Source organism: Neofelis nebulosa, chromosome 8 (genome assembly GCF_028018385.1).
Source record: "Neofelis nebulosa isolate mNeoNeb1 chromosome 8, mNeoNeb1.pri, whole genome shotgun sequence".
In the NCBI taxonomy this organism is placed as follows: Eukaryota; Metazoa; Chordata; class Mammalia; order Carnivora; family Felidae; genus Neofelis; species Neofelis nebulosa.
In genome coordinates, this window is record NC_080789.1 from 15,058,969 (window position 1) to 15,086,698 (window position 27,730).

Here is a 27,730-nt window from a genome sequence, read left to right on the forward strand (position 1 = left end):
CAGAAGTCCTCAGAGTTGACTAAAATTCACATCTCCGCTTGCTTTAAAGACTAAAAGTTTGGAGTGACATTCTCCCTCTTTTCAGCATCCACTCCCTCTCACTCTCACTGCCTACCTCCAGATAGCCATACTCCTGTTTCCCAAATTGCTAAAATCTCCTGCCTGTAGCCCTTTGAACCATCCTCTCCCAGAATTCACTGGGAGGCAAGAGGACAATGCGTCACAAAAAAATCAGGCATGTGGTCTCCAGTTTGCTACAGTCCCCACCACTCCCTATTGTCTCACATGGAAGCCATTTCACTCACTTATATGACCTGCCTGGCCCTTGTGACTGATCATTCATGTCTTCCCTTTAAAGCAGGTCCTTAAAGAATCACTATTTGACAACTTAGGAGTTACCCTAGATTGAAATGCTTTATTGAAGATGCCAACCCTACCTGGTTCATGCTCCACCTATTCATAAATACGTTCTGCCCCTTTTCTTCCATATTGTGAGCTTTGAGCTTCTCCAGTCTGCTCTTCTTCTGTTGATGCTATAACCCTTGGAATTCCAATGCTTGGCCTCAAAAACTAGGCCCTTTTGATTGCTGAAAGAAAGCTCAGCAAATCTGGAAGGAAAAAATGTTCCCTCCTCGCCTATAACTACAGGAAAGGAGATTTTATGCTGTGTCATTGAAACAGCCCTTACAAATGTTTGCTCTAACAAGGGTGTCTGTTAAGGCACCGAGATGTCAGATGTTGCTATGGCCTGGGAATGTAACGTTCAGTCTCCAAAGTCTGTTAATTTGCTTCGTCTTTGTGATGTGTTGCTCTGACAGCATTTTAATTAATACCTGTTTTCTACAAGGTAGAAATATTTGCGGTTTTGGTACTTCCTACTTTGCCCACATGAATGGGCAGAAAGGAAAACAGACAACATTTGACGTGGCTACTCGGGTTTTCACTTCAGCAAAAAGTTGGTGTCATTTCAATTAACAACTTTTTCACGACAGGAGCAAGAATACTTTACAACAGTTCCACGAATTCAGCCTTTTCACTAATTTAGATTAGCTCACCTGTTCCAAACGTAGTGATTTTGTTAAAGGATAGCATTTTCAGATGCTTCCATTTCTCAAATGTTTCCCAGTCTTTGCAGGAAACAATAGCCAAGTAGGAAAGTCCCCAACCTTCATCATAAAAGGATTTGTCTGTAATATTTTATCATTCCCCAGGAAGCAAGGAGAAAGGCCCTTGCAACAGAAGGCTGGTGTTTCGGGCTTCAAGGCAGTGAAGCATTTCTTTGCTTTATTTCCAGACTGATCAGCCAGGTTACGGCAGCCCCAGGATCCTTGGAATGAAATAATTGCCTGACGGAAAGTTTTCTCCTGGAAAATTCCAGAAGCTGGGACTGTAGAAGGAGGGAATCATGGCTTTGGGAGGAGGCGGGCAGCTCGTGAAGTGAATCTGAAGGCAGCACAGACCTTCCCTTTCTTCCGCTGAGATGTGGGGGGACTTGCAGTGCCTGCCTCCTGGGGCGGCCTGAGGGTTACCTGAGACGAGGAATGTCAAGTGCTAGGCTGGGGCCAGCCCAGCGCAGTGTCCAACCAGAAGAAAAAGTGATTCCTGGGACTCTGATGGCATTTCAGAGTGTCCAGTCTCTTCAGCTCGGGTGTGTTCCCCTCACTTGTGTATCTGTGTGTGTGAGGTGTGTGTGTGTTGCGGGGGGTGGAGGGGTCAGGCACTTATTTCCTCTCCTGGGTCCCTGCAGAAGGACTCCATTAGAAGAACACTGCGGGCCTGGCACTGTCCCCTGCTTGTTCCTCCTCAGGGAGGAAGAGGGACTTCTTAGAGGGGGAGCGGTGGGGGCAAAGAGCTGCCTGCACAGCTCTGCCCTCTTTTGGAACCAGAATCTACCTGCCTGCAGGAATTGCATGGGCTCTGGGGCTGTCGTCCCTGCGGGAGAAAATCCCTCGGTTAGAGGGACTGGTGGGTCTCCTTGTCCACATTTCCAAGGTATAGGCTCCAGTTATCATGTGAGGATACCCTGATCACTGTATCCATCTTAGACGTCCTCCGGTACTGTTCTTTTGGGCATTTGCTACCTCCGTGTCCTCAAACCACAAGGCAACAGCGAGGGGCAGGGCGCGGTGAGGCACTCACCCAGGCGCGAGGTCTGCTTGCGCTTGATCTCCGTGAGCTTGGGGATGGGGTAGGGCCCGTAGCAGTGAGTGAAGATGACCGACAGCTGCTGGCTGATGACCTCGTTCTGCGGAAAGGAAAGCACAGGTCAGGCTGCCAGGCCCTGGGCGGCCTCCTCCAAGCTGTCAGCAGGAATGCCTGTCCCCGGGCGAGAGGGGCCCACAAACTTCTTGCAGGTTCCAGAAGCAACCCCCCACCCCCCACCTGGACCTCACACCTTGAGGTTGCTGTCTGTTTCTAGTGGGTTCACTGGTGAAAGCTTAATTCGTAAATAAATCCTTCTTTCTTGCCCTACTCACATATCATCCTTTGGAGAGCAAGTTCGTAGCTCAGAGAATGGCAAGTAAGTTTTTACCCCAAACACACCTTTATCAATACTCCAGAATTCTGGAAGCAGCGAATTACCCTGAAAACAGCAGCAGGAAGCCCTTTTGATCCTGTGACTGTGCTCTCCATTACCCAGACACAAATGCTCCTGATTCAGCTTTCTTACGAATTTGATTTTGGTGCTGAAGCATTTCCGGATCCAGGAATGCTCAGCTGAATCACTTTCTCCAAGAAAAAAAAAAAAAAAGGGTGGGGGGGGGGGGTGGGGGACGAGTTCTGTAACAGCTGCCTCTGATTGCTCAGGGACAAAGGAGTGTTTCTGATCGCCCCGTGTCCTTCACGTTTTTGCCTCTTTCCCCTTGGGACCCACTGCTGTTCATTAGTCTCCCTTCAACTGCAGGTGTGTGGGAGGGAAGCCACAAATCACAGCACTTGATGCTTTTTATTGGGTGAAGGGGGCTGAGAATGAGGATGAGGTAGAAAGACATTTATAATATATTAAGAAAAGTAGGTTACAACACAGTTTGTACCATGTATTTTTGGAAAGAAAACCCCACATATATACTTGGATTGACAGGTATGTATAGAAAATGCCAGGGAAAACAGAATAAGCTACCTTTGGCTGGGATTACAATGTTTTCCCTTTTCTTTTTATCTGCATTTTCTACAACAAACGAGTGTTGCTTCTGTAATGCAAACAATAAAGCTCACTTTTCATCTTAAAAGATGGGTTTGGGAAAACTGATGATGTCAGTGGTTCGAGGTATTCTTGAATGTGCTTCACTGTGCTCCCGAAGCAGAAGGATACAGCTCAACACGTGAAAAGGAACTGACCATTTGATGAAAGTGGAGGAGATCCCACGAAGCAACAGGTTACCTCGGACGAGAGCCACAGAGGTGCCCACAGGTGCAATGGATATCGGACACAGGGACTCTGCTTTCAAAGATGACGCCTTATGACCTTATGACCAAATGGTCTTAAGTGTTCCTCCCAACACTCACAAAGTGATTGGCTGTCTCAATGGCGTTGTGTGGCAAAGGAATGAGAATTCGGAGAACCGCCGCACGAAGCCGTGAGACAGACCAAGTGTGGTCTCTGGACCAGCAGCCATCAGCATTGCCTGGGCTTGTTGGAAATGCAGATCCTCAGGTCCCATTCCAGACCTTCTGACTCAGAAACACTTGGAGAGGCCCAGCAATCTGTATTTTATTTAACATGTTTTCTGGTGATTCTGGTGTGGTTAGGTTTGAGAGCCACAGTTAAAAAAATTTTTTTTAATGTTTCATTTTTATTTTTGAGAGACAGAGCACAAGTGGAGGAGGGGCAGAGAGAGAAAGAGAGAGAGAGAGGGAGACACAGAATCCGAAGCAGGCTCCAGGCTCTGAGCTGTCAGCACAGAGCCCGACCCGGGGCTCGAACCCACAAACTGCGAGATCATGACCCGGGCCCAAGTTGGTCGCTTAACTGACTGAGCCACCCAGGGACCCCGAGCCACAGGTTTTATGTACTGATGTTTTTCTCTTGAGTTTGACCTCTGAGCTGGGGGCTGTAAATTTGCTACCCGTGGTCTAAAGCCTGCCACTCAAAATGTGTTCCCTAGACTACCAGGAGCAGGATCACCTGAGAGCCTGTCCGAAATGCAGACTCTCACTCCAGGCTCACTGAATCAGAATCTGCAATACGGTGCCCTGCAGATGATTCCCATGTACACTAATGTTCGAGAAACACTGTATGGTAGGCACAGCTATGGCCCCCTGGAAGACTGCATCCCCCAAATCCCTGGGACTGAGAATATCATGAGATACCGTGCCCGTGAATACGTTACATTACGGGGCAGAAGGGGCTTGGCAGGAATAATTAGGGATACTAACTATGGTTTAAATGGACCTTAACATAGGTGTATTATTCTGGATTATCTGGGCAGGCCCAGTGTAATCACACAAGCCCTAAAATTAGAGACAGGAGATGAATTCAGAAGGGATGGAGAAGAGGATTTGAAGCCTGAGAAGGACTTGATGTGCTGTCACCAGCTTCGAGATGGAGAAGACCGTGCGGCAAGCTAGAGGGGGAATGCAGGCAACAAGAGTGGGAGAAAAATGGGATCCCCAGCTGGCAGCCAGCAAGGAAATGGAGCCTCATCCTACAGCTATAAGGAACTCAATTCTACCCAAACCTGAATGAGCGTGCAGGTGGATTCTCCCCTGGAGCTTCCAGGAAGGAACACAGCCCTGTTGACGTCTTAATTCTGGGGCTCTGTAAGACCCTACACAGAGAGCCCAGTGAAGTACTGTGCCTGGCTTCCAACCCATGGAGACCATGAGATACTGAGCAAGTGCTGCCTTGAGCCTCTACACTGTGGTAACTTGTATAGCAATAGAACACTACTACATCCCATCTAGAGTCTGCCTCAGGTGGATTGCATTTCACCATCCTCGTGACCCCAGTCTGCCAGACGCACTGAGCATGCTCAGTGAGGACCTGCAGCTCACAGAAAAGAGGCGGCCCGTGTCTGCGAAATGTGCCGCACAGACTGGGTGATGAATGACGCTGGTCTTGCTCACTTACAGTAGGGGGCGTCTAACCACCTCGGGTGGGGGGATGAAGATCCACTTCCTGTGAGAGAGGCCTGAGCAGCCCATGTTCTTCTGTGGAGACTGACTGATCAACTCAAAAGGTACTTAGGAATCATCCGAGCAGTGTATTCAGAGTAACCCAAGCCGGCAGGGCAAGACCCCTCCTCTTGGAACCCACAGTTGGCTCGTGCTTGGTAACTTCAGTATGTGCTGTACCACCTGATGAGGTATAGGTAAGGGCTGACCATGTCTGTTCCAAAGTGACAGTCCCCAAATACTTACAACTTATCTGGAAGAGTGTCATTGCCCACCTAGCTAATGGCTGCACATAATGACTTGATTCCAAGGACAGCAGTTGGGAAAAGGGGGAACGAGTAAGCCTGCAGCTGAGGAACTTGGCAAGAGCCACCAGAGGCAGGTGATGAAGGTCACCTCCCATAGTGAACACTCATGTGGAGAGTGTGTGCCCTTGATGTGGTGGGAATGGCATCTGACCTCTGTCTGTAGTCCTCCTTCCCAAACCATAACCCCAGTCTAACCATGAGAAAAACACCCCGAATTCCGCTAGAGGGCATCCTACAGTAGTATGTCTGAGAAGTATTTCTCAAAATTTGTCAAGGTCACCAAAACCAAGTCTGAAACGTGGTCTCAGCCAACAGGACTAATGTGGTATCCTGGATGGGATCCTGGAGCAGAAGAAGACATTAGACAAAAACTAAGGAAATAGGAATGAAATATGGAATTTAGCTAATAATGTGCCAGTGTTGGCTCTTTAATTATAACAAATGTACAATACTAAGGTAAGATGTTAACAATAGGGGAATGTGGGTTAGGGGTTATATGGGGGAACTCTGTGCTATCTTCTCAATTTTTCTGTAAATCTAAAACCATTCTAAAAACCTGAAGTCTCTTCTTGGAAACAATCTGCCCAATAAGGAAACAGAATCATTATGATGGAAGTATTAGAAGTTCAGGAGAAGGGGAAAGAGGGGAGAGTCAAGGATCAAAGTGGACATCAACAGTTCTCTGGGTTTTATTTGTTGATCCCCTAAAGGTTTCATGAATGTGAACTTTACCCCATTTGCTAAGTGAGGCAGCCATTCGTGACTTAATTCCTTCTTGAAATATTTATTGGGCATCTGCTAAATACCGGACACCATGGGAGGGTTGTCAGTGACGCTCCGAATGTCAGGGTCCAAACTGCTGCCTCCTTTCCCAAGGCTTTCTGGCTGCCTCTCTTTCAGACACCGGAGCCCTAAGAGGAAAGTCTCCACTGTGTCCTTGAATTCACCTGTGTTTGTCAAGGTGTCTGCTTTGTGCCCTTTCCTGTGTGTTTCCTCCAGGGAGGGGGGACTATGGGTATCATTCACTCTAGTTCTCCAGCACCCAAAATGAATTGGGTCTCCAGGAGGGCTCCCCTAAGCAAGAAGGGGTGCTGTAATTAGTATCGGTTAAGAGCTCTAGTGGGGTGAGACCCGTTGGGTTAGATGGTCAGTTTGGAGCAGTGAACTGGGTTATTCTTTGGGTTTGGTTAGCTCTGGGCCCAAACCTGAAGATGGCAGATTGGAATTAACCAAACTTGAGGCTCAGTCTATTTTGGAGGCATGGGTAGGTGGGGTAGTTGTGCTGTGATAGGTACCTATATTCTCCTCTGAATTGTACATTTAAGAGAAGTGCTTTTAGGTAAAGGTGCCACAAGGCTTGACTGGTCTGTGCACGCCAGTCTGTGCCTGCAGGCTCTGAGCTGGGAGGCCAGAGCAAGTCCAAGGAGGAGGCGTGGGCTGGGGATGGGTGGGCATTTGGCTGGGCCCAGGTACATAGCACCTGGTTAGCGGTTGTCACTGGCACGCTGCTGGGTACCAGCCACTCAGGTCTCTCATGGAAAATGCTGGGTGTGCACATGGGGTGAACTCAGGTCCTCAGGACTCAGAACCGTGTGGCTACAGAGAACCAAAAGGGAATGAAGTTCTTAATACCACAGTTAGCAGGAGCCTCCTGAGATAGATTTCTGTGGATTCAGGGCTGACATCTTTCCTCTCTTCCTCTGACCCTCACTTCTCTCCTAAAAAGATACCAGAACATTTTCTTTTCTTCAGAAAGGAATGCTGGGATTGATCCCAAAGGTCCTTTTCAGGTGGGTTAGGCAGGGCTTCTACCCAGTGGTAAAAACATAGACAGCAGGGCTAGATGGTGTTGGGCCCCAGTCCTGACTCCTCACATACTAGCTCTGTGCCCTTAGGAAAGTTACTCAGCTTCTCCGGGTCTCTGTGTCCTCTTCCGAAGTGGATTAAAAATATCTGCTTGGTGAGGTTGCTAGGAGAGCTAAAAAGGATAGCGCATCACAACATGCCATTAGCTTGAATTAAAGGAAATTGCTGAGATTTGACCATTCTTTAACCCCCAAACAGCAATTTCCTATAATTCAAACCAATCTTTTTCTAGATTCTAAAATGTCATACAATTAATGACAGCTTTTAGGAAGAGAAAAAAAAACCTCACTGCATTAACAAACATTCATTTTTAAGACCCATTTCAAATTGTGAAATGCTAAAAGGTGAAAAAAGCCGCATCTCAAAATCAGGAGATGGTGGAAATACAGTTACTTTCTGGGGATACCGGCAGTGAGTTCTCTGCCTCAATCCATCATGAACAGTGGTTTGTTTTTAGACTGGCCCTCCTGTGTAGGATATGCTGGGCTGACCTATGAGCAGTGAGCCTCTTTTTGCTGTAGTACACCTGGAAAAGGTAAAGAGATGGGAAGGGCACCAGACAGAGTCCCATGAGGTCAATGCACAGTCCCACGTCTGTCACTGGAATTGTGTACAAAATGAAATTAAACAGATAATAAACTGAAGTGCTTTTAAATAGTCATCCATGTATTTTGATATGTACTCTCTATTCATTGCAAGTGATGTGGGCCTTCTGTTTATGGTAATACTATAGCATTTCCTTTCTAAGTACATTTAACATATGGTAAGGTGATTTAAAGGAAAATATCAAATAAATAACAACCAGTGAAAGTATCTCTTAGGAATGAAAGGGAAGCCAGACATTCTCAGATGAAGGAAAATTAAGAGAATCTGTCATCAGGAGACCTATCCTAAAAGAATGGCTGAAGAAATTTCTCTAAATTGAAAGGAAAGGATAAAAAAGGAAGCTTGGAACCACAGGAAGACATAAACAGTAAAAAAAGTATGGATAAAGATAATAGGCTTTCTTTCTTTCTCCTTTTGAGTTTAATTATGTTTGGTTGATGCAAAAATTATAAGAGTGTCTGATGTTCTAAATGTGTGTAGAGGAAATATTTAAAAACAACTATGTCATAAATGGAGGAGGATAAATGGGCATAAAAGGAGGTAAGATTTCTATATTTCACTTGAACTGGTAAAATGATGACACCAGTAGACTGTGCTGTTATGTATATATCATGTAATACTGCAAGCAACCACTAGAAAAGCTACTTGAAGCTATAGAAAAGCTATCAAAATACTACAGACAAATAAAAATGGAATTAAAAAATGTTCAACTATCCCACAGGGAGGCAGGAAGAAGAGAAACAAAGGCAGAGAAACCAAACAGAAAATAAAAAATAAGATGACAGGAACACCTAGGTGGCTCAGTCAGTTAAGTGTCCAACTTCAGCTGAGGTCATGATTGCACAATTTGTGAGTTTGAGCCCCACTTCAGGCTCTGCCCTGACAGCACAGAGCTTGCTTCAGGTCCTCTGTTTCCCTCTCTCTCGGCCCCTCCCCCAGTTACGCACATGTGCATACTCTCTCTCTCAAAAATAAACTTAAAAAAATAAGATGGCAGACTTAAGCCCTAAAGTATCAATAAAATGTGAATGGTCTAAATACACCAATTAAAAGAGACTGGCAGAGTGGATGACAGTATATGCTGTTTACAAGAAAATAACTTCAAATATAATGAAAATGGCAGCTAGTAAGTATAATGGTCCAAAAAAATCACAAAAACATTAATCAAAGGAAAGCAGGAGTGGCTACTGTAATATTAGATAAGGTGAACTTTAGAGCAAAAAAAAAAAAAATGAACAGAAGCAGAGAGGAGCATTGTATAATGATAAAAGGGTTAATTCACCAGGAAGACATTGTAGACCTACATATATATGCACCAAATAACAGAGCTGCATAATCTGTGAAGCAAAAACTGATAGAATTGAAAGGAGAAACAGACTAATCCATAATTATAGTTGGAGACTTAACACCCCTATCTGAAATGATAGAACAAGGAGGCAGAAAATTTGTAGGATATGGAAGAACTCAACAATACCATCAACCAACAGAATCTTATGGACACTTATAGAACACTTCACTCCACAATAGCAGAAAACTGTGTTTTCAGGTGTCCACAGAACATATCAAGATAGACCATACTTAGGGCCATAAAACCAACCTCAAAAACTTAAAATAATCAAAATAATACAGAAAGTATTCTCTGACCACAATGGAATCAAACTAGAAATCAAGAGCAGAAATATAAGAAAACCTCCAAACATCTGGAAACTAAACAACACACTTTGAAATAATTCATAAGTCAAAAAAGAAGTTATAAGGGAAAAATAAAAAGTTAACACTGAACTGAATGAAAAATGAAAATAACACATCAAAATTTGTGGTACACAGCCAGAGCAGTGCTGAGAAGGATATGTACATTATCAAATGCATATATAAGAGAAAACAAAAAGTCTCAAATCAATAATCTAAGCTCCTACTCAAGAACCTGGAAAAAAAAAAGCAAAATAAACCCAAAGCAAACAAATAATGAAGATAGGAGAAGCAACCAATGAAGGTTAAAACAGAAAAATAGTAGAGAAAATAATGAAACACAGAGTTGGTTCTTTGGAAAGATGAATAAAATTGACAAACCTCTAGGAAGACTGACAAAGAAAAAAGGGGACACAAATTAACAAAATCAGGAATGATACAGGGGTTATCATTATATCAGAAGAATAATAAGGGGATTATGATGAGCAACTCTACTCACATAAATCTGTTAACACAAATGAAATGAGTTTTTTCCCTGAAAAAAAAAAAAAGAGCAACTCACCTAATATTAAATAGATAATTTGAATAGCTGTGTAAAGAAATTGAATTCATAATTAAAAAAAACTCTCCCCAAAAGAAATCTTCAGGGCCAGACTGAAAAGGAAGAAATACAACTATCTTTAAAAAAATTTTTTTTTTCAACGTTTTTTTATTTATTTTTTTTGGGACAGAGAGAGACAGAGCATGAACGGGGGAGGGGCAGAGAGAGAGGGAGACACAGAATCGGAAACAGGCTTCAGGCTCCGAGCCATCAGCCCAGAGCCTGACGCGGGGCTCGAACTCACGGACCGCGAGATCGTGACCTGGCTGAAGTCGGACGCTTAACCGACTGCGCCACCCAGGCGCCCCACAACTGTCTTTATTTGTAGATGACATGACTACCTAAGTAGAAAATTCCATTGAATCTACAGAAAATTCCTAGAATAAACAAGTTCAGCAAGGTTGCAGGACACAAGATAAATATACAAAAATCAATTCTATTTCTTTGTGCTAGCAATGAACACATGGACAGAAAAATTAATATAATATTTATAATTTCTTAAAAAAAAGAAATATGTATATGTAAATCTAACAAAACAGGACTTGTATGCTGCCAACTCCACAATATTGATGAAAGAAACCAAAGAAGATCTAAGTACATGAAGAGACATACAGTTCACAAATTGAAAGATTTAACAGAGTAAAGATGTCAATTCTCCCTGAACTGATATAGAAGTTTGACACAATTCCTATCAAAATCTCAGCAAGATTTCTTTATTGTTGATAAAGCAAGTTTATTCTAAAATTTATATGGATGGGTGCCTGGCTGGTTCAGTCACTAGAGCATGCAACTCTTGATCCTGAGGTGATGAGTTTGAGCCCCATATCAGGGGTAGAGTTTAGTTAAAAAAATATAAAATTTATATGGAAAGACAAAGAACATAGCTAAAATAATTTTTAAAAGAAGAATAAAATGGGAGGAATAAGTCTACCTAACTTCAAGATTTAACTATAGCTACACTAATCAAGACTGTGTGGTAATGGTGGGGGGACAGACATATAGATCAATGGAACAGAGTTGAGAACCCAGAAATAGACCCACACAAATATGCCCAACTGACTTTTGAAATGTGCAAAAGTAATTCAGTTAAGGAGAGACAGCCTTTTCAACAAATGGAGCTGGAAAACTAAACATCCATTGGTAAAACAAACACACACACACACACACACACACACACACACACACACACACATCAAAAACCTTGATGTAAGTTCCACACTTCACCTCAGGCAAGATGAATCACAGACTTCAGTGGAAAACATAAAACTAAAATTTCTAGGAAAAAAATATGAGGAAATATTCATGATTTAAGGCTAGGCAAGAAGTTCTAATACTTGATACCCAAAGCATAATCTCCATAAGAAGAAAAGTTGATAAATTAGATTTCCTCAAAATTAAAAGCTTTTGCTCTGTGAAAGACTATAAAGAGGATGAAAAGATAAGCTATAGAATGGGAGAAAATATTTGCAGGCTGCTTATCTGACAACAGATTAGTATCACTCAAAATTCAACAGTTAAAAAGCAAACAACTTCATTAGAGCACAGACAAAAGACACAAAGAGACATTTCACTGAAGAGGATAGCCAGATGGCAAATAAGCTCATGAAAATATGTTCAACACCATTAGCTATTTAGGGAAATGAAAATCAAAAGTACGAGATATCACTTCCACATCTATCAGAATGGCTAAAAGAAAAAATAGCAATAACACCAAACAGTGAGGATGTGGAGAAACTGGATTATTCCTACTTTGCTGGTGGGAATGTAAAATATAAAATGGTGGGAATGTAAAACTTTAGCAGTTTCTTTGAAAATGAATCACACAGCTACCATACAAACCAGCAATTACACTCCTGGGCATTTATCCCAGAGAAAGGAAAACACATTCACACAAAAACCTGTGCACAAATGTTTAGAACAGCTGTATTTGTAATAGCTTGGACCTGGAAACAATTCAGATGTCCTTCAGTGGATGAGCACTTGTACAAACCACGGTATATCCATGCCATGGAGTACTGTTCAGCAATGAAAAGAAACAAACTATGGGATCATCCAACAATCTGATGAACCTTCAGAGAATTATGCAGAGTGAGAAAATCCAGTTCTAAAAAGTCACATACTGTATGATTCTACTGAAAGTACAGTCTTGAAAATGAGAGAAATGGAGAACAGATTAGTGGTTACCAGGGGGTGATAATGGAGTGAGGGCAGAAGGGAAATTGGTTTGGCTAGAAAAGTGCAACATGAGGAAATCCTGTGGGTGCTGGAAATTTTCTGCATGTTGACTATATCACATCAGTATCTTGGTTGTGATATTTTATGGTACTCTAGTAAGAAATTGCCAATGGGGGAAACCGAGTAAAGGGTACATACATAGTGCTATCTCTGTATTTTTTCTTACAACTGCACGTGAATCTAAAATGATCTCAAAATCAAAAGTTTAAAAAACTAAAATATTTCAATTAAAAAAGTGAGAAAAAAATTAAAAAGTGTACAAACCACAAGAACCCCCCCCCCCCCCAGATCATGTCTTGTCTCTGTCTAAAACCTCCAGGGGTGTTCTATTCACTGCACGTGGAGGGAAACCCAAGCTTTTCACCATGGAGAAAGACTCCGTGCAATCTGATTTTTATCTCCTATGCTTCTCCCTTTGTCCCACTGCACTGGTCACATTGCTTTTCTTCCTGTTGCCCCAACACACCAAGCACGTTTCCACGAAGAGCCTTAGCTCCTGCACTCCCTCACCTGGAATGTTTTTGCTCCAGACCTCTGCATGGCTGGAGCTTTTCCTCACTTCAGTGGTTGTTCAAATGCTACCTTCTCAGAGAGACCTTCCTTACATCTTGTCTAGATTAGGCCTTGGCTGCCCCATCCTCAGAGAGACTATATCATTTTCCAATTTCACTTTTTTTTTTTCATAGCATTTATCAAGCTCTCTCTCTCTTTTACTGATCCATTTCCTTGCTTACTGTCTGTCTGCCCCTCCCCTGCACATAGCAAGCTCCAGGAGGGTAAAGGACATTTCTCTCCCATAACCATTGCAGCATAGTGAGCACGTGTGACTCCTGAATGAATCAGTGCCCTGGGGAATTATGTGTGTGTGTGTTGGGGGGGGGGGGCGGGAAACAGGCTAGGAACTTTCTTGAAACAGATGTATATTGGGGCGCCTGGGTGGCGCAGTCGGTTAAGCGTCCGACTTCAGCCAGGTCACGATCTCGCGGTCCGTGGGTTCGAGCCCCGCGTCAGGCTCTGGGCTGATGGCTCGGAGCCTGGAGCCTGTTTCCAATTCTGTGTCTCCCTCTCTCTCTGCCCCTCCCCCGGTCATGCTCTGTCTCTCTCTGTCCCAAAAATAAATAAAAAAAAGCGTTGGAAAAAAAAAATTTAAAAAAAAAAAAAAAAAAAAGAAACAGATGTATATTAAGAAATGACTATATTGTTTGGCTCCTGGGAAATCTAGAGATGCTGAATTCTTTTGAAGTTAAAATTTAGAGAAGGGAGCAAAACACATCTGCAACTAGATTTCAAGTAATGTATGAATGAACACAAGTCAAGGATGGGAAGGCGTATGCTTCACTTCATAGTATAGCTGTATTTCTGGGAGTTAACGATAAAGTGAATTTCTTTATTGCATTTCTATGTTCTTATGCATTATTACTTATCTATCTGATGAAACCAGATACCTGCCCACACAGAACAGCAGATGAAATCTGAACAGGAACCCTTTAATGGACGGAGAAGGAACTAGGCTAGGCAGTTGTGTGATGTGTGGCTACTACTATCCTCCGATATGAAACACTGGAGGGCACAGCTTTGTAGCACTTTCTCAATACTCTGAATTTCTCTGCCATCATCTCTCTCTAGTCTTCTTTTGACCACAAGAACATCACTCATGCTTGGGGAATGCTTGGCTTCACATGGCAGCCATGGGAAATTAATCACCTCTTTTTCCTCCCACCAGGAATGTACATGATGTGTAATACCACACTTCACCAGTAGGGGTTGCCACTGGACCCTTATAAGGGCAAACCCCACTCTTGAATGCACTCTTCCCCAGACTGTCCTTCTGACAAGGAGCTGCTTCCTTTCCCTGGCTCCCTCCATTCTTGAAGATCAGTACAGCTGATGGGGGTGGGGTGGGGTCGGGTTGGGGGGAGATTCTAGTCTATATCTCCTGGCAAAGGCTCCTCCCTTCTTCCCAACTCCCAGCCACTGGCTGTCCTTTTGGGGGTAGTAGCTGAGTGGGGCATAAGGGGCCTACTGGGGTGCTGGTAATGTTCTCTTTCTTGGCCCGGGCGCTGATCACACAGGTAGGTTTAGCCTGTGAAGATTCACTGGGCTCTACGCAGTTATGATCTGGGCACTTTTCTGTACACATATCATACTCCAAAATTCCAGAACACAGTTTATTTAAAATTAAAAAAAAATTTTTAACATTTATTTATTTTTGAGACCGAGAGAGAGAGAGAGCATGAACAGGGGAGGGTCAGAGAAAGAGGGACACACAGAATCTGAAACAGGCTCCAGGCTCTGAGCTGTCAGCACAGAGCCCGACGCGGGGCTCGAACCCACAGACCGCGAGATCATGACCTGAGCCGAAGTCGGACGCTTAACCGACTGAGCCACCCAGGCGCCCCAATACAGTTTATTTTAAAAACCCATAGATTACGTTCACTTAATACACAGGATGCCTCAGTAATTTCTGGAATTCCCACTATAGTCTGAAAAAAGGAAACAAAAGCCAAGAAACCAAAAACAAGTTTGAACACCTAACCCTGGGAACAGACTTAGGAATGTTTTTCACTAAAGTGGTTGCTTAGGTAATTGCAGGTGAAAGCTTCATTCATTCATTCATTCGTTCGTTCGTTCATTCATTCACTCATTCATTCATGTTAGAGGGATGAAGGGTGAGGGGCAGGGAGAGTTTGGTTTTGAAATGCTTCCACAGGGTTTTGCGCTCTGTGGAATCACTGAGGCTCATTACCCAGGAGCTGCATTCTTGCTCCCACTTTGGGTCCTGTGGTGGGGCCTTCATCAAGTGCAAATCCAGCCTGCAGGGGGCCCTGAGACTCTGGGCCAGGATAGGCTGCTGAGAATACCTAAAGAGAGCTGCTTTGCACCCCAGGCCAGGTGTTCCGAGGCTCAGAAAGCAGACAGGCCCGGCCGTGTCGCTGCTGCTTTGCTGTGGGGCCATCCCTGCTGTCAGAGAAGGTGGCCCCATGCTTCCTTCTTCACTCTTTGGGAAGCCTGTCAGCCCAGCCTGGTGGGGGAACCCACGGTACCCTTTTAGTTCACAGGCCCATTTCTCCTGAGACTTCAGAGGTTCCCGTGTCTTAGAGGGACCCCAGACTTCTGCAAAGTCTGTTCTGGAGCAAAGGGGTAAGAGGCTGGTGCTGGAGCCAGGCTGCCTGGGTTCAAGCCCAGGTCTGCCACTTACCAACTGTGTGACCTTGGGCAAGTAATCACCCTCTCTGTGGCTCAGTCAACCCATCGGTCAAATGGGGGATAAGAACATCACCTCCTTCAAAGGTTGTGAGGATTAACTGAGTTAATCCTTATGTTGTGTTTAGAATAGTGCCAGGCATATAGTAAATATAAAAAATACATATTTTAGCTTAAAAATCCTCATTTGTGTCTTGAGACAGTTCATTATAAAAGGGTTCCGAGGTTAAATGAGTTCGGGAAACGCTTGATTGCCTTTGTGAATTAGGGTATTCAAGGCTCTCCGGGCAAGAAATTGGAGTAAACCAATGTTAGCCTGTAGAAGGAGCTGAAAGCCCTGCTCTCAGGCCAGTATTCGGGGCTGGTTGGTATGTGCACTGCAATGGGGTGTTAAACACTTTGGTACCAACCCCGCTGGGGGAATGGCTTTTACAGAACACCCTTTGGGAAATACTGGAGGTGCGTCATACTCCGGTGAGGCCAGCTTCGTGACAGGGTCACTTGTACGCACTCACCAAGATGCAGAGCCAGTTTGGAGGGCACGGACTCATTTTATCTTCACACCCACCCTAAGAGGTCAATATAGTTATTGTCCCCATTTTCAGGTAGGGAAACTGAGGCAGAGGAAAGTTAAGTAACTTGAGTGGGGTCATAAGGCTAGTACGTGGCATAGTGAGGTTTGGATCCCTATAGTTTGGCTCCAGAGTCCATGCTCTGACCCACTGTGCCATATAAATATATATTCATTCCCTCGTGGCCCACTGGGGAGCCCTCAGGTACGCGGTAGTTGATGCACAGACTCCTCAGAGCCTCTCAAGGCAGCCTGGCCACCCCTGGTGTTTCCATGGCCACAGTGGTGGGGCATTTGTCACAGTCTCCCCCTTGCCCTTGGCTCTCCACCCTTGATAGGATGGCTGGGGGATGGGCATGCCATGGCTGTCCATTCTCAAAGTTCTCCAGCAACACACGCAATGATGCCAAAGGCCCCCTGGCAGGGACGGAACATCTATACTATATCATCAAACAAGTGGCCCTGAAGAGATTTTTAAGAACTGATCTCATAATAGCATTTATTTCTCTGTTGTAGGAGTAAGGGGACCCAGGAGGAGGGGGGGGGGAGACTCATCTGATCTTCTGTACCTGAAAAATTTTCTCCAGGGCCCGGCTTTGTGGGAACCCTGGAAGGGTCTGTATCCCATGGATCTTGGGATCCATTTCCCTCTTCCCGCCGGATTCCTATCTGTCCGGCCAGGCCTGCTCACATCTCGGCACCTCCCTGACACCTTCCCTGACTGACTCACACCCCTCAGAGCCCATGCCACCATTCAACATTGTTTCATAAACCTCAGATGCCCTTGGGGCACATGTGTTGGCAGCATCTCCCCAGCTTTCCTGCAAATTCCCTGGGTTATTAGAAGTGTCTTGGGACATAGCAGGTGCTCAGTAAAACAGCTGCCCACAATGACTGCACAAGTAGCTTTAGTCAGCCACATACATATGCCACCAGTGGCCATGACTGCAGGATTCGTATCCAGAGGGCAGGATCAGGCTAAGGGGCCATTGAGGTCGGGGACCTCCCCGCTTGTTCTCTGCCGCCGACCGACACCACAGCGTTAAACTCCTCTTACCTTGCTCGCTTTCAAGATCTCGAACATCAGGGGCAGGCCTTGAGTAATGAGCTCCTCTGTGTACTCCTCCTCCTGAATGGTCTTAAACTCCTTCAACAGGCACTGGATAAGAGGCCTGCGGTGTTGCTGGAAGGCGATCCGCAAAGACTCCAGCCACGTGTGCAGTGTCCATGGGACACCTGAGAGAGGGAGGGGAGGGCATGGAGGGGAGGAGAGGGCGAGACAGAAAACAACCACAACAGAAGGTGTGTTTTTATCTGGAAGCTGGCCTTTCCCCAGGACATCACCAAACTACGAGACCAAGAGACTGACTTGGGATGAATACAGCCAGGGTAGTTTGTATTTTTTTTCTCCCCCCTGACGACTTGCAGATGTTGAAACTAAAGATCACAATTCAATTCCCTTAGCTATGGGTGTCCACCTCTGCATGCTCGTCACATTAGCGGGGGCTGCATTTTACAAGCTAGAACCACCGTGTAGAACGTGGAATTGTCACACGCTGCTTCTGCCTACTCCATACTTCTGAGTCCTGACTTCATTCACCTCCACCCCTTCTGCCTTCCGGGGAGACAGAAGCCCAGGGAGGGAAGTGTCTTGCCCAGGATGAGATAGCACCAGGCGAGAGCACAGAGCTGGTGAAACCCATCGGTGGACTTTGTCATCTACCGCACTGGCCAGCACGGACACGTATGTCGGAAAAAGACCCGGGAGGATTCTGCCGCTTCTCCCCTGTGCAAAACAACTTTCCCATCTGTGGGCACTTCATCAGGTTCTTCCTCCTTTAATAGAAACCCCTCCAGCAGCTGATTGCTGTGATTTGCTTCTCCCCTGTCGAGGTGAGGCACAGAGGAAGAATGCGTCTCACTACTGTTTATAACGAGCAGGCCATTCAGAGCCTGGAGCGTCATCATTATGGTAAACAGGCTCTCTGGGCAGTGGCATAAATATCCCACAGAGGGGCGCCTGGGTGGCTCGGTCGGTTGGGCGTCTGACTTCGGCTCGGGTCACGATCTCGAGGTCTGTGAGTTCGAGCCCCGCGTCGGGCTCTGTGCTGACCGCTCAGAGCCTGGAGCCTGTTTCCGATTCTGTGTCTCCCTCTCTCTCTGCCCCTCCCCTGTTCATGCTCTGTCTCTCTCTGTCTCAAAAATAAATAAACGTTAAAAAAAAAAATATCCCACAGACTGAACAGCTACCCTGAGAGAGGGGCCCACGTCCAGACCAGCAGCAGGGGGCCTCTCCTCAGGCCCTCAGCCCACCTTGACCTGCCACTCCGTGTGTTGAAGGTCCAGGCTAGGTCCTGCTGTTCTTGTGTGGGGCTGTTACCTCTAGACCGGGGAAGACTGGGCGAGCCTGTTCCCTGGACGCACGGAAGAGATGGGTGTGAGCTCGCTCATTCAAGGAAGAGCCACCCCCAACTTTTCCCGAGAGTGGCTTTGCCCCCGAAGCTCAGTGGGTGAGCCTGGCAAAGAGACGCCCTTGTCCTAGCTGTTGCCTGGCCGCTGCTTCGTGATTTGGGTGCTCTAAGGCAGTGATTCCCCAACCACTGGGAGCCACCTGGGATGATTGTTAAACATAAAGATTTCCGGCCTTTATCCATCCAGACCCTCAACAGCAGAGCCTCTGGGTGTAGGGCCTGGCAATCCGTATTCAGACAAGCTCCCAGGTGATTCCAATTCCTAAGTTCTCAGGGTCCAGAGTTTGGGAATCATGAGAAAATGACCCGAGGTCAGGCGTTTGGGGCTGGAAGGGTGATGCTGTCTTTGGGGATAGCTCGGGCAGTTTAGCCTGGAAGGGCTCCAACCAGCAAATGCGAAATTCCCTGGGCCTCTGTGTGTGTGTGTGTGTGTGTGTGTGTGTGTGTGTGTGTGCACACGCGTGTGTGGGTGTGTACACGTGTGTGTGAGTCACCTAGCACTGGGCAGTGATGCTGTGTCCAGTGGCGGAGGGTGCCCAGACTGACCTATGCTCCTGATATCAATTGTGACATCCACGTAGCCATGCTCAGCGCTGTGATACATGGCCTCCCTCAGGGCTCTCAGTTTGGCCTTGCTGTTGCGGCTGGCACAGAGGGGAGGCGGGGCTGTCTCCGCCAGGTCAGTCCCCTCGGCCAGAATCTCCTCCAGGGACAGGATATCACTCTTCTCCTTCTCTGGCTGAGCGAGCAGTTTGCGGAACACATTCCTGTCAATCATAAACCCAGAGAGGAAGACACTCAGAGATGGAAGGGTTTTGCCGGGGCAGGGATGGGGTGTGGGCAGTGGGGACACCACTCGTGTGAGACAAGGGAATGGCAGGAACAACTCTGGAGTTGTGGCTTCAGAGGCCTGACCACGGGTGCTATGTTTTAGGGCTGGGTGGAGGAGACGGTGGAGCATGACTGGCTTTGTTTCCTGGAGGACAACCTGGAGCAGCTAAATGCTTTCCACAAGTATCCAGAAGGCTCTAGAACTGTGCTCTTTTAACCATCAACCTGCACAGGGTCCCACATGAATTTGCTTTACATGGGGTTATGTGTAATAAAATTGGATGGGGTAAAACCTGAAGGCCATGTGACAAGAAATAACCAAACACGAGGGGTTTTATTATTTTTTAAATGGATCCTTGTCACTTCATGGCAGCTGATGTGACGGGCTCTGACCAATGCTGGCAAAGAGTGGCATCTCTGTGAGGCAGAAGCTGATCCGGGAAAGGACAAAGCAAGGCAGTCTGAGTGGATGTGCGCTGCACGAAGTTGGCTCTGAGCAGAAAGCTGGCAGTGAAGGCCACTGTGGCCAGGCCTGGTGTCTGGCCTGCCTCTGGGCCCCACATCCAGAGATATAGTGGGTCTGGGGTAGGCCTGGGAATCTGCATTTTTAACAAGCACCACTTGGGACCTTGTGGCTTTGGCCCATCCTAGCCTACCTGTGTCCGTGGGCTGCGGCCTGGCTGAAAGAGTTCATATCACCCTGGGGGGTTGTAGAAATTCCATTCCTGTACATGGTTCCTATCAGGGGATCCGCACCACGCTCCAACAGCAAACTAACCAGCTCAAAATTTCCTGCAAGCCCAGAGAAGGGGGGTTTATAAGCGAATAAAGCAAATACACGGTCATAGACACAGCGAGGGCCGAGGTGGTGGAGACCCTTGGCCGGGATGAGAATCAGCAACTCTTACCTACGGCAGCAGCCAGCTGGAGGGGCGTTTCTGAGTAGTTCTCCTCGCCGTGCTCCACGGAACCTTCCACCTTGGCCCCGGCGTCCAGGAGCAGCTGCAGAGGAAGAGTGGCCATTGAGACATTTAAAGACATGTGCTGTGAGGACACATCAGGAGAGCTGGTGGAAGTCAGCACAGTGCCAATGTTCCTGCCCTCCCTCTGGGTCAGTGGCCATGTGCACAGGGTGAGGGCAACTGTACCTTGGGGGATGAACTGATGGCCCCTCGAATCTACTAGAACCTCGGACTATCAAAGTGTGGTCCATGGAAAAGCAGCATCAGCATCCCCTGGGAGCTTTGAAATGCTGGCTCTCAGGGCCCACCCCCGACCAACTGAATGAGAGTGTTTGCATTTCAGCAAGATCTCCAGGTGATTTATAAGTACACTGAAGTTTCCAGAAGTGCTGACTGAGCAGCTCATGGCAGCAGAGTGCTGGAAGACTCCCTTTTCGGGTCGGTTACACAAAGCCTCGGAGAGAGCATTAGAGGGATCTCTTAGAACCACAGAATCTTGAGTTCTGAAGGACTCTGGAGACCACCTGGGCCAATGAGGGCAAGGATGCCTTCTAGAACACTCTGGATGGCTCTGAGTATAGTTTAGCCAATGCTAAATTTCCTGGCCAGCAATTAATAAAGAGGCAGAGTGAGAATCCAGGAGTTTACTCCGTTCTGTGCATTCCTGAAGGGCTTCTTCAAGATGGAGATTCTGTCTGTGCCGGATCTCACTCTCAGTGAATGTGCTCTCAGGACCACCAATGGAAAATGGGGGGGGGGGGCAATCTACCTTCTTTGTTACGTATCCAGGGCTCCCTCAGGGCACAGCCAGGAGAGGGCTGACTCCTGGCATTCCAGGACCTGTGTACCTGCAGTGAAGAGGTGGCCTGACTTCTTTTTGGGTTTGCCTGGCTGCCCGCTGCTCCTATTCCTGATTTAAAGGCTTGGGGATGCCACTGCATTTTAAGGGTGGCATTTGTGTCCACTAGGCCACCTCCCTATCCCTTCTTTCTTATATTCCTCTACCAAGAGTGAAGTGGGCAGAAGTTTCAGCTCTCAGAATAACACGTCATATTCTCAACCTCCTGAAACATGACTTTGGGTCTGTCCTAAGGAGTCCCATGACTGAGGAAACAACAAAAGATTCCTGTGGATTTCCAACATTGCCTCATGGTCCCTGGAACACTTATTTCCTGCTCTGTAAACTTCTAAGACGCTTGGAGCACATAAGAGCAAGTATTCCTGATGTACCCACAGCTCAGCACCATGAGGCCAGGTGTGATAATGGACCTGGATGCTGAGTTCTTTTTTCCTGATGAAGTGAAGAGCAAGTTTAAGATCTAGAATATATTTGATGGCTATTTGTTGAATACCAACTGTACAAGAGCCAGAAAAAGTATAACCAATACATACTTAAATGCCCAACGGCCCTCAGATGAGGACATCTCTCCGTACTTGGGGAGCCTTGGGTAGCTGTTTCAGAAGACACATCCAAAGGCCTTACTCTAGACCTCTTGGATCAGATTCACAATAATAGAATCCAAGCAAGTATCATTTAGAATCATTCCCTTGGCAACTTGGGGATGCTTCTTTCCACTAGTTAGAAACCACTAGATTCTACACAAACACCAGGGTCACACCTCAGGGGAGGTTCTAAGGTCTCACACCATCCAAGTCTTACGATTCACGTTGCGACAAGCAAAATGAACACATCCACAAAATTGCAGCTCAGGCCCCACCCCCGAGCAACCAGGAACAACTTCATAAGTTTGCCACTCTTCTGTGTGAGGCTGCATGTGGGTATGTGATCGTTTCATATTGGTTAAGGCCAGGCCATATAGATCATTACATATGATATTTTCACTTATATGATATGAATGTGCTATATTTAGTTGCAATTAACCAATATGAATCTCTTAGGGAATATGCATGCTGGGAGAGGTAACAGATTTGCATGATGGAAGAGGGTAAAATTAAAGGTCAGATGTGGATAGGGAAATACATTAATATACCTGAACTACAGGAATATGTCCATGCAACACAGCAAAAGTCAGAGCCGTCCAATGGCGGGTCTCAGGGTGGACGGATGGATATTTATGAGGAGTACTGACAACCTATAAACAAATTGAAGTTATTTTCAAAATGTGACCTTCACAATATTTTGACTAGCAAATCTGACCTATCTGTGGCTGGGCATGTGGGCTAGAGATGTACAGAAGGACATTCTGGAAGTGCTTTGGGAAATGTCGGTAATAGTGGGGTAGTGACTTTATGTTCTCTGTGCCTCATAAGGTCTCCTTTGCTTCTTGTCTGAAAGGAATTAAACCGATGATTTCTGACTTCCTCTGAGGTGTCTTGGAGAAGCTGTAATGGCAGCTACCACAAGCCAACTCCCCAGCCTGTCCCCTCTTTCTGCTTAAGGGTGGTGGTTCTGAGAGCCATAGGGTGTCAGACAGCATGAGATGCCATATCATTACATTCGCACCTTTAGGGGAAATTCTCAGCAGCAGCAAACCCCAGGCAAGGCAAGGTCTGCTTTGAGTTTTCAAGCCAGGGAAGACCACTACCCATCTGATGGAGTCACATTCCCATCTGGTCACAGCTCACCCTACCCTGTTCTCATTTCACTGTTTTTCTGGCTTCTCAGTTGACAAGGACCCTCATGCTACTGGAAACCTGGGCACAAAACCTTCCCTGGACATACCACGAGTGAGCAATCTGATACTGGTCCTTCAATATGGGGGGCATCAAAACACTAGGCCAAAAGAGAGGCAACAGGGAAGCTGAAGGTTGGGGCCCTTCAGGACTGGCACCCACACATGGCTTTTCTCCCAAACACCCCTGGGACCAAACAGCTGTGATGTCTGACTCATTCAGAGCAGCTGAATTCACTCGTCACCTGTCAGGGTAGGCCTTGAGCTGGCTAAGAGTCATGGAATGGGCTAGAGAGGATCAGAGAAGCCCACCAGGACCCAAAGATGAGGAGCCCTTGCAGGGGTCTGCATGGTGTTGGGGGATTCATAACAGGCAAGAAAATCCCCAGTACCTGAAACTTATAATATCCAAAATGGTCTGGATGCAAAACTAGGTCTATTGCCTGTTTTCCTCAGATGAATATAAAACTCACTAATTAAAAAAAGCACAGTACTAAGACTACAAGAACATCTAATTTTGAACTAAAAAAGTTTTATAGGGTTGCTGAGTTAGGACTGTAGCATGCCAACCTTCCTAGCCTCTGGGGCTGCCAGTTGCTGGCTGCCAGAAAGACAGGATAGGACGTGGTCAAAAAGCGTGATTTCACCTATCACAAGCCTCGTGGTGTGTGTGCGCGAACCAGTATTGACTAAGCCCCAAACTTATGCTAGGTCCTCTTTGTATTTATTTCTTCCAGCAACTCTCTGAGATGGGTGTGATTATTCTCCCCCTGTTGTGGATGGGGATGCTGAGGCTCAAAAAGGTTAAGCCACCTGCCCCAGCACAAAAGCAAGTTACTAAGACTCAGCAGTTTTGGAATTTGAGCTTAAGTGTCAAACTCTAAAGCCTGCGGGGGTGCACTTCCCACGATAAATACACCACACTGCCTCACGGAAGCTTTGCCATTAGCTTTAGGACCTGTGGCTTCAACTCAGCCAATAGGCGAACCAATCAGGATTTGGTTGGGAGGGGGTAGGATCTGAGGGAGCTACACCTTAGGTCAGGGTATGCGGAGCAGCTCTGTCTTATGTCCTGATGGCTCAGGAGAGAGCTCCCTGCCCTGATCCCAGAAGGAATGGATCAGTAATAAGAATCAGACTCAGTTCAGCTGAGATAAGGGAAGGCTGGTGCTTCATTGGTTGTTTTTAAATGAAACATGCACGTGGGCAGCTCCCTGGGATTTGGTTGGGCTGGGGCCTCCAGATGGAGGAAATCTACCGGCTGATTTGACCTATTTGCTGGACTGACCGCCCCCAGTGGTGGCTCTCAGGAGAAAAAGCCCCCCCCCCCCTTTGCTCATTTTCCCTGGGGGACTGCCAGGCCCAGGGGCCCTGTAGCCCTCTGCACCCTCACCTCGACATTCAGGTCAGCTCCGGCATCCAGCAGCATCTGAACCATTGCCTCGTCCCCACGGACGCAGGCATACATCAGGGGGGTCATGCCCTGTGGTGGGTTAAAAACCAGAGAATGGAGAAGGTTTACAAGGTAGCTGTGTCACTGGACGATAGCAAATGGAAAATCTTACTTGTGTGTAGGTGGCTATGTTTGTACTCAAAATCCAGCATTAAAAAAATAAATGTGCTGCCCTTATGACTCATAAAGTCACAATCCTCCCTATTTTGAAAACCAAAATGAAGGCAAAAAAAAAGGTGGGGGGTTGCCGTTTTTGCAATTATCTTTGCTTAAGTTGGAGTATTTTCATTTGTCTGTCCTAAGGTGCAAGAGACCTAAGGGGGTTTGCTAAAACACGTGGCTGATTTCAACTTACAGGTCTTGGGAACTTTCTGGATTCTGTGGTATCAGTCCTAAGTTATCTAACTCATAAACACTGTTTCCTTGACATTTTTCTCTTTCACAATGTAAGTATCATCTTTGCTCTACACAGCTGCTGGCCAGTGTCAAGGGAAATTGGATGCCTCTGAGCATGCCCCCATCACTGATGTCTGGTTTATCATTTACAAGCAAAAGGCAAGTGAATGAGGAATGGTTTTTAGGAATTCCATATTTGCCAGTGACTCCTGCTTATTTTGAAGTTCCACAACCATTAGAAGGAAGGGATGGATTTTTCAATAAACAGTGTTGAGAAGGTGGCTACTTGGGAAAACGTGCAAGTTAGAGCTTATCTCGCACCATCTAACTGGATCTGTTTCTAGGTGTAAAAGTAATGGAAGAAATCATGAAGGAAAAGCATTACGGTGTTGAGGACCTAAAACCGAAAGCATAAACAAAATTGAAAGGTAGGCAATAAATTGAGACATATTTGTCATAGTATAAGAATGGGTTTGGGGCGCCTGGGTGGCGCAGTCGGTTAAGCGTCCGACTTCAGCCAGGTCACGATCTCGCGGTCCGTGAGTTCGAGCCCCGCGTCAGGCTCTGGGCTGATGGCTCGGAGCCTGGAGCCTGTTTCCGATTCTGTGTCTCCCTCTCTCTCTGCCCCTCCCCCGTTCATGCTCTGTCTCTCTCTGTCCCAAAAATAAATAAAAAACGTTGAAAAAAAAAATTAAAAAAAAAAAAAAAGAATGGGTTATATGCCTAATATGTAAAGAGCTCTTCTAAATAAAGAAGACAATAAAAGCTCCAGTGAAAAACTGGCAAAAGGTAAGGAAAATATTAATAGGGAGGGGCACCTGGGTGGCTCAGTCGGTTAGGCATCTGACTTTGGTTCAGGTCATGATCTCACGGTTCATGGGTTTGAGCCCCGTGTCCGGCTCTGTGCTGACAGCTCAGAGCCTGGAGCCTGCTTCGGATTGTGTGTGTGTGTGTGTGTGCGTGTCTCTCTCTCTGCCTCTCCCCTACTCACACTCTGCCTCTCAAAAATGAATAAACAGTTAAAAAAATTTTTTTAAAGATTGATGGGGAAACACATATGTTGTTGGAGGGTGTGTACAAGGAAACAAAGTCTCTGCGAAAGTCAATTCAGAAAGGTTGATGTCTATGAGCCACTACGTCCACTTTTAAGAACTTCCCTAACGATGAACGCAGTGTAACGTACAGGATTGCAGAGTCACTATGTTGCACACCTGAAACTACTGTGTCAACTATACTTCGATTAAAAAAAAATTTCCCTAATGAAAAAAAATTCCCTAACGAAATAATCAGGGATTTTGAACAAAGACTTGTGTAAATATGTTTAACTCAGCATTATTGATATAAGTAGTGAGAAGCAACCTAAATATCCAACTGAGGTATGGTTAACTGAACAAATAATAGGACCATTTTATGTAGCCATTAAAAGTGATTTTAAAAAATAGTATTTATTGATATTGCAAAGTACCTATAATATAAATTGTCGAAAAAGGCAAGATATTATAAATCTCTGTTTTAAAAAAATATAAATGTGTGTGTGTGTGTGTGTGTGTGTGTGTGTGTGTGTGTTAGGGATCCTTGTTGCTCAAGAAAATTCTTAGCTGCTATTCCTTCCCTGGAACTCACTGCATGAGCTGCCCATATGAGAAACAGCTCCATCTGTCCCTTGTGACTTTCCATCTGGGGCTCACATTGAAAACTGCTGTTTGTTTCTCTGTCCATGACACCTTCATTCACATGGTGTCTCCCTGACTGGTAGATGCACGAGCTTCTCCCTGTACCTCAGTTTCAGGGACTTGGGGGATAGCTGCCTATATCTCTGAGGTGCCTCCCAGGGTTCCCCAGAATGACTTTTGTGTATCTCAAACATACCCTGAAAGTTTTGTAAAAATACTCCTGGAGTTGTTCTGTGATGCAGTAACAGACAGGCAGGCAGAGAACTAATTTTAACCATGCTGAAAAAAGGACTTGAGGGACACATACTAAATATAAATGGTGGCTATCTGGGTGATGGCATTATTTCCTTTCTGGAATAGGCCTATTTTTCTCAATTTTCCATTTCAGCTGCAATGATCATGTGCAATTTCTATAAAGATGAACAAGGATATTTTTATATTTTAAAAACCGAAACTAACTAAATAAATAAAAATCACCCTAAGTCACCAGCAGGGGGAGTGTGTGTCCAGTGCCTGCTGTTGGCAAAGTCGTGGGGCAGCGTACCTGGCGGAGGTTGGAGGGGTTGCCTGTTCAGAGACTCGGGCCCTGTACCTGTTCGCTCATGGTGTTGATCCCATCCGGCCCTAGGAGAGACACCGCCTGCTTCACCAGGTCCGTCCGCCCACAGTTCAGCATCCGGAAACCCAGGTCCTGTTTAAACTTGGCTTCGATGGCCACAGCGTCCAGTTTCCGAGAAGCACAAAAGCAGTCGTCGGCCCTAAGGAAGGGAGAGACGATCAGTGGGGTGCAGTGGCTTCCCCAGGAACTGGTCCTTGAGGACCAGTGAGAGTTAGAAAGCACCAAGGATCCTTTGCCTTTGTTTTTCATGTCAACTGCCTGTTCCTAGGCTCCAATTAAAATCTGGATGTCTCGATCCTTTGTCCTTTATAACTGCTGCTGATCTGTCTTCCTCTTTGCTTCCGCAGCATACTGAGCTAAGCATGGTGATAGCTAATATTTACTGAATGTTTACTGTGGGCTAGGCCCTCTGCTAAACTCTTCACATGAATCAGTTTGTTCGATCCCCACACAACCTCAAAAGGCAAGTACTATCACTACCCCTCTTTAAACCCTGG

General features: G+C 46.0%; 1 protein-coding gene across 5 annotated transcripts in view; it reads right to left on the reverse strand.

The window, feature by feature from the left end:
- Nucleotides 1-27,730, reverse strand: part of ABTB3 (ankyrin repeat and BTB domain containing 3) — a 317,410-nt gene that overhangs the window by 23,902 nt on the left and 265,778 nt on the right. For 3 of the 5 annotated variants that reach the window (XM_058741504.1, XM_058741507.1, XM_058741508.1), the window contains 8 exons: nt 27,207-27,372; nt 24,486-24,575; nt 22,451-22,552; nt 20,406-20,499; nt 20,154-20,289; nt 19,213-19,433; nt 17,253-17,431; nt 2,140-2,245 (listed from right to left, as the gene is read on the reverse strand). In XM_058741504.1, coding sequence (XP_058597487.1) covers nt 2,140-2,245; nt 17,253-17,431; nt 19,213-19,433; nt 20,154-20,289; nt 20,406-20,499; nt 22,451-22,552; nt 24,486-24,575; nt 27,207-27,372 — 1,094 coding nt within the window. The remainder of the gene's footprint in view (nt 1-2,139; nt 2,246-17,252; nt 17,432-19,212; nt 19,434-20,153; nt 20,290-20,405; nt 20,500-22,450; nt 22,553-24,485; nt 24,576-27,206; nt 27,373-27,730) is intronic. The other 2 variants (XM_058741505.1, XM_058741506.1) reach the window with 2 other exon arrangements.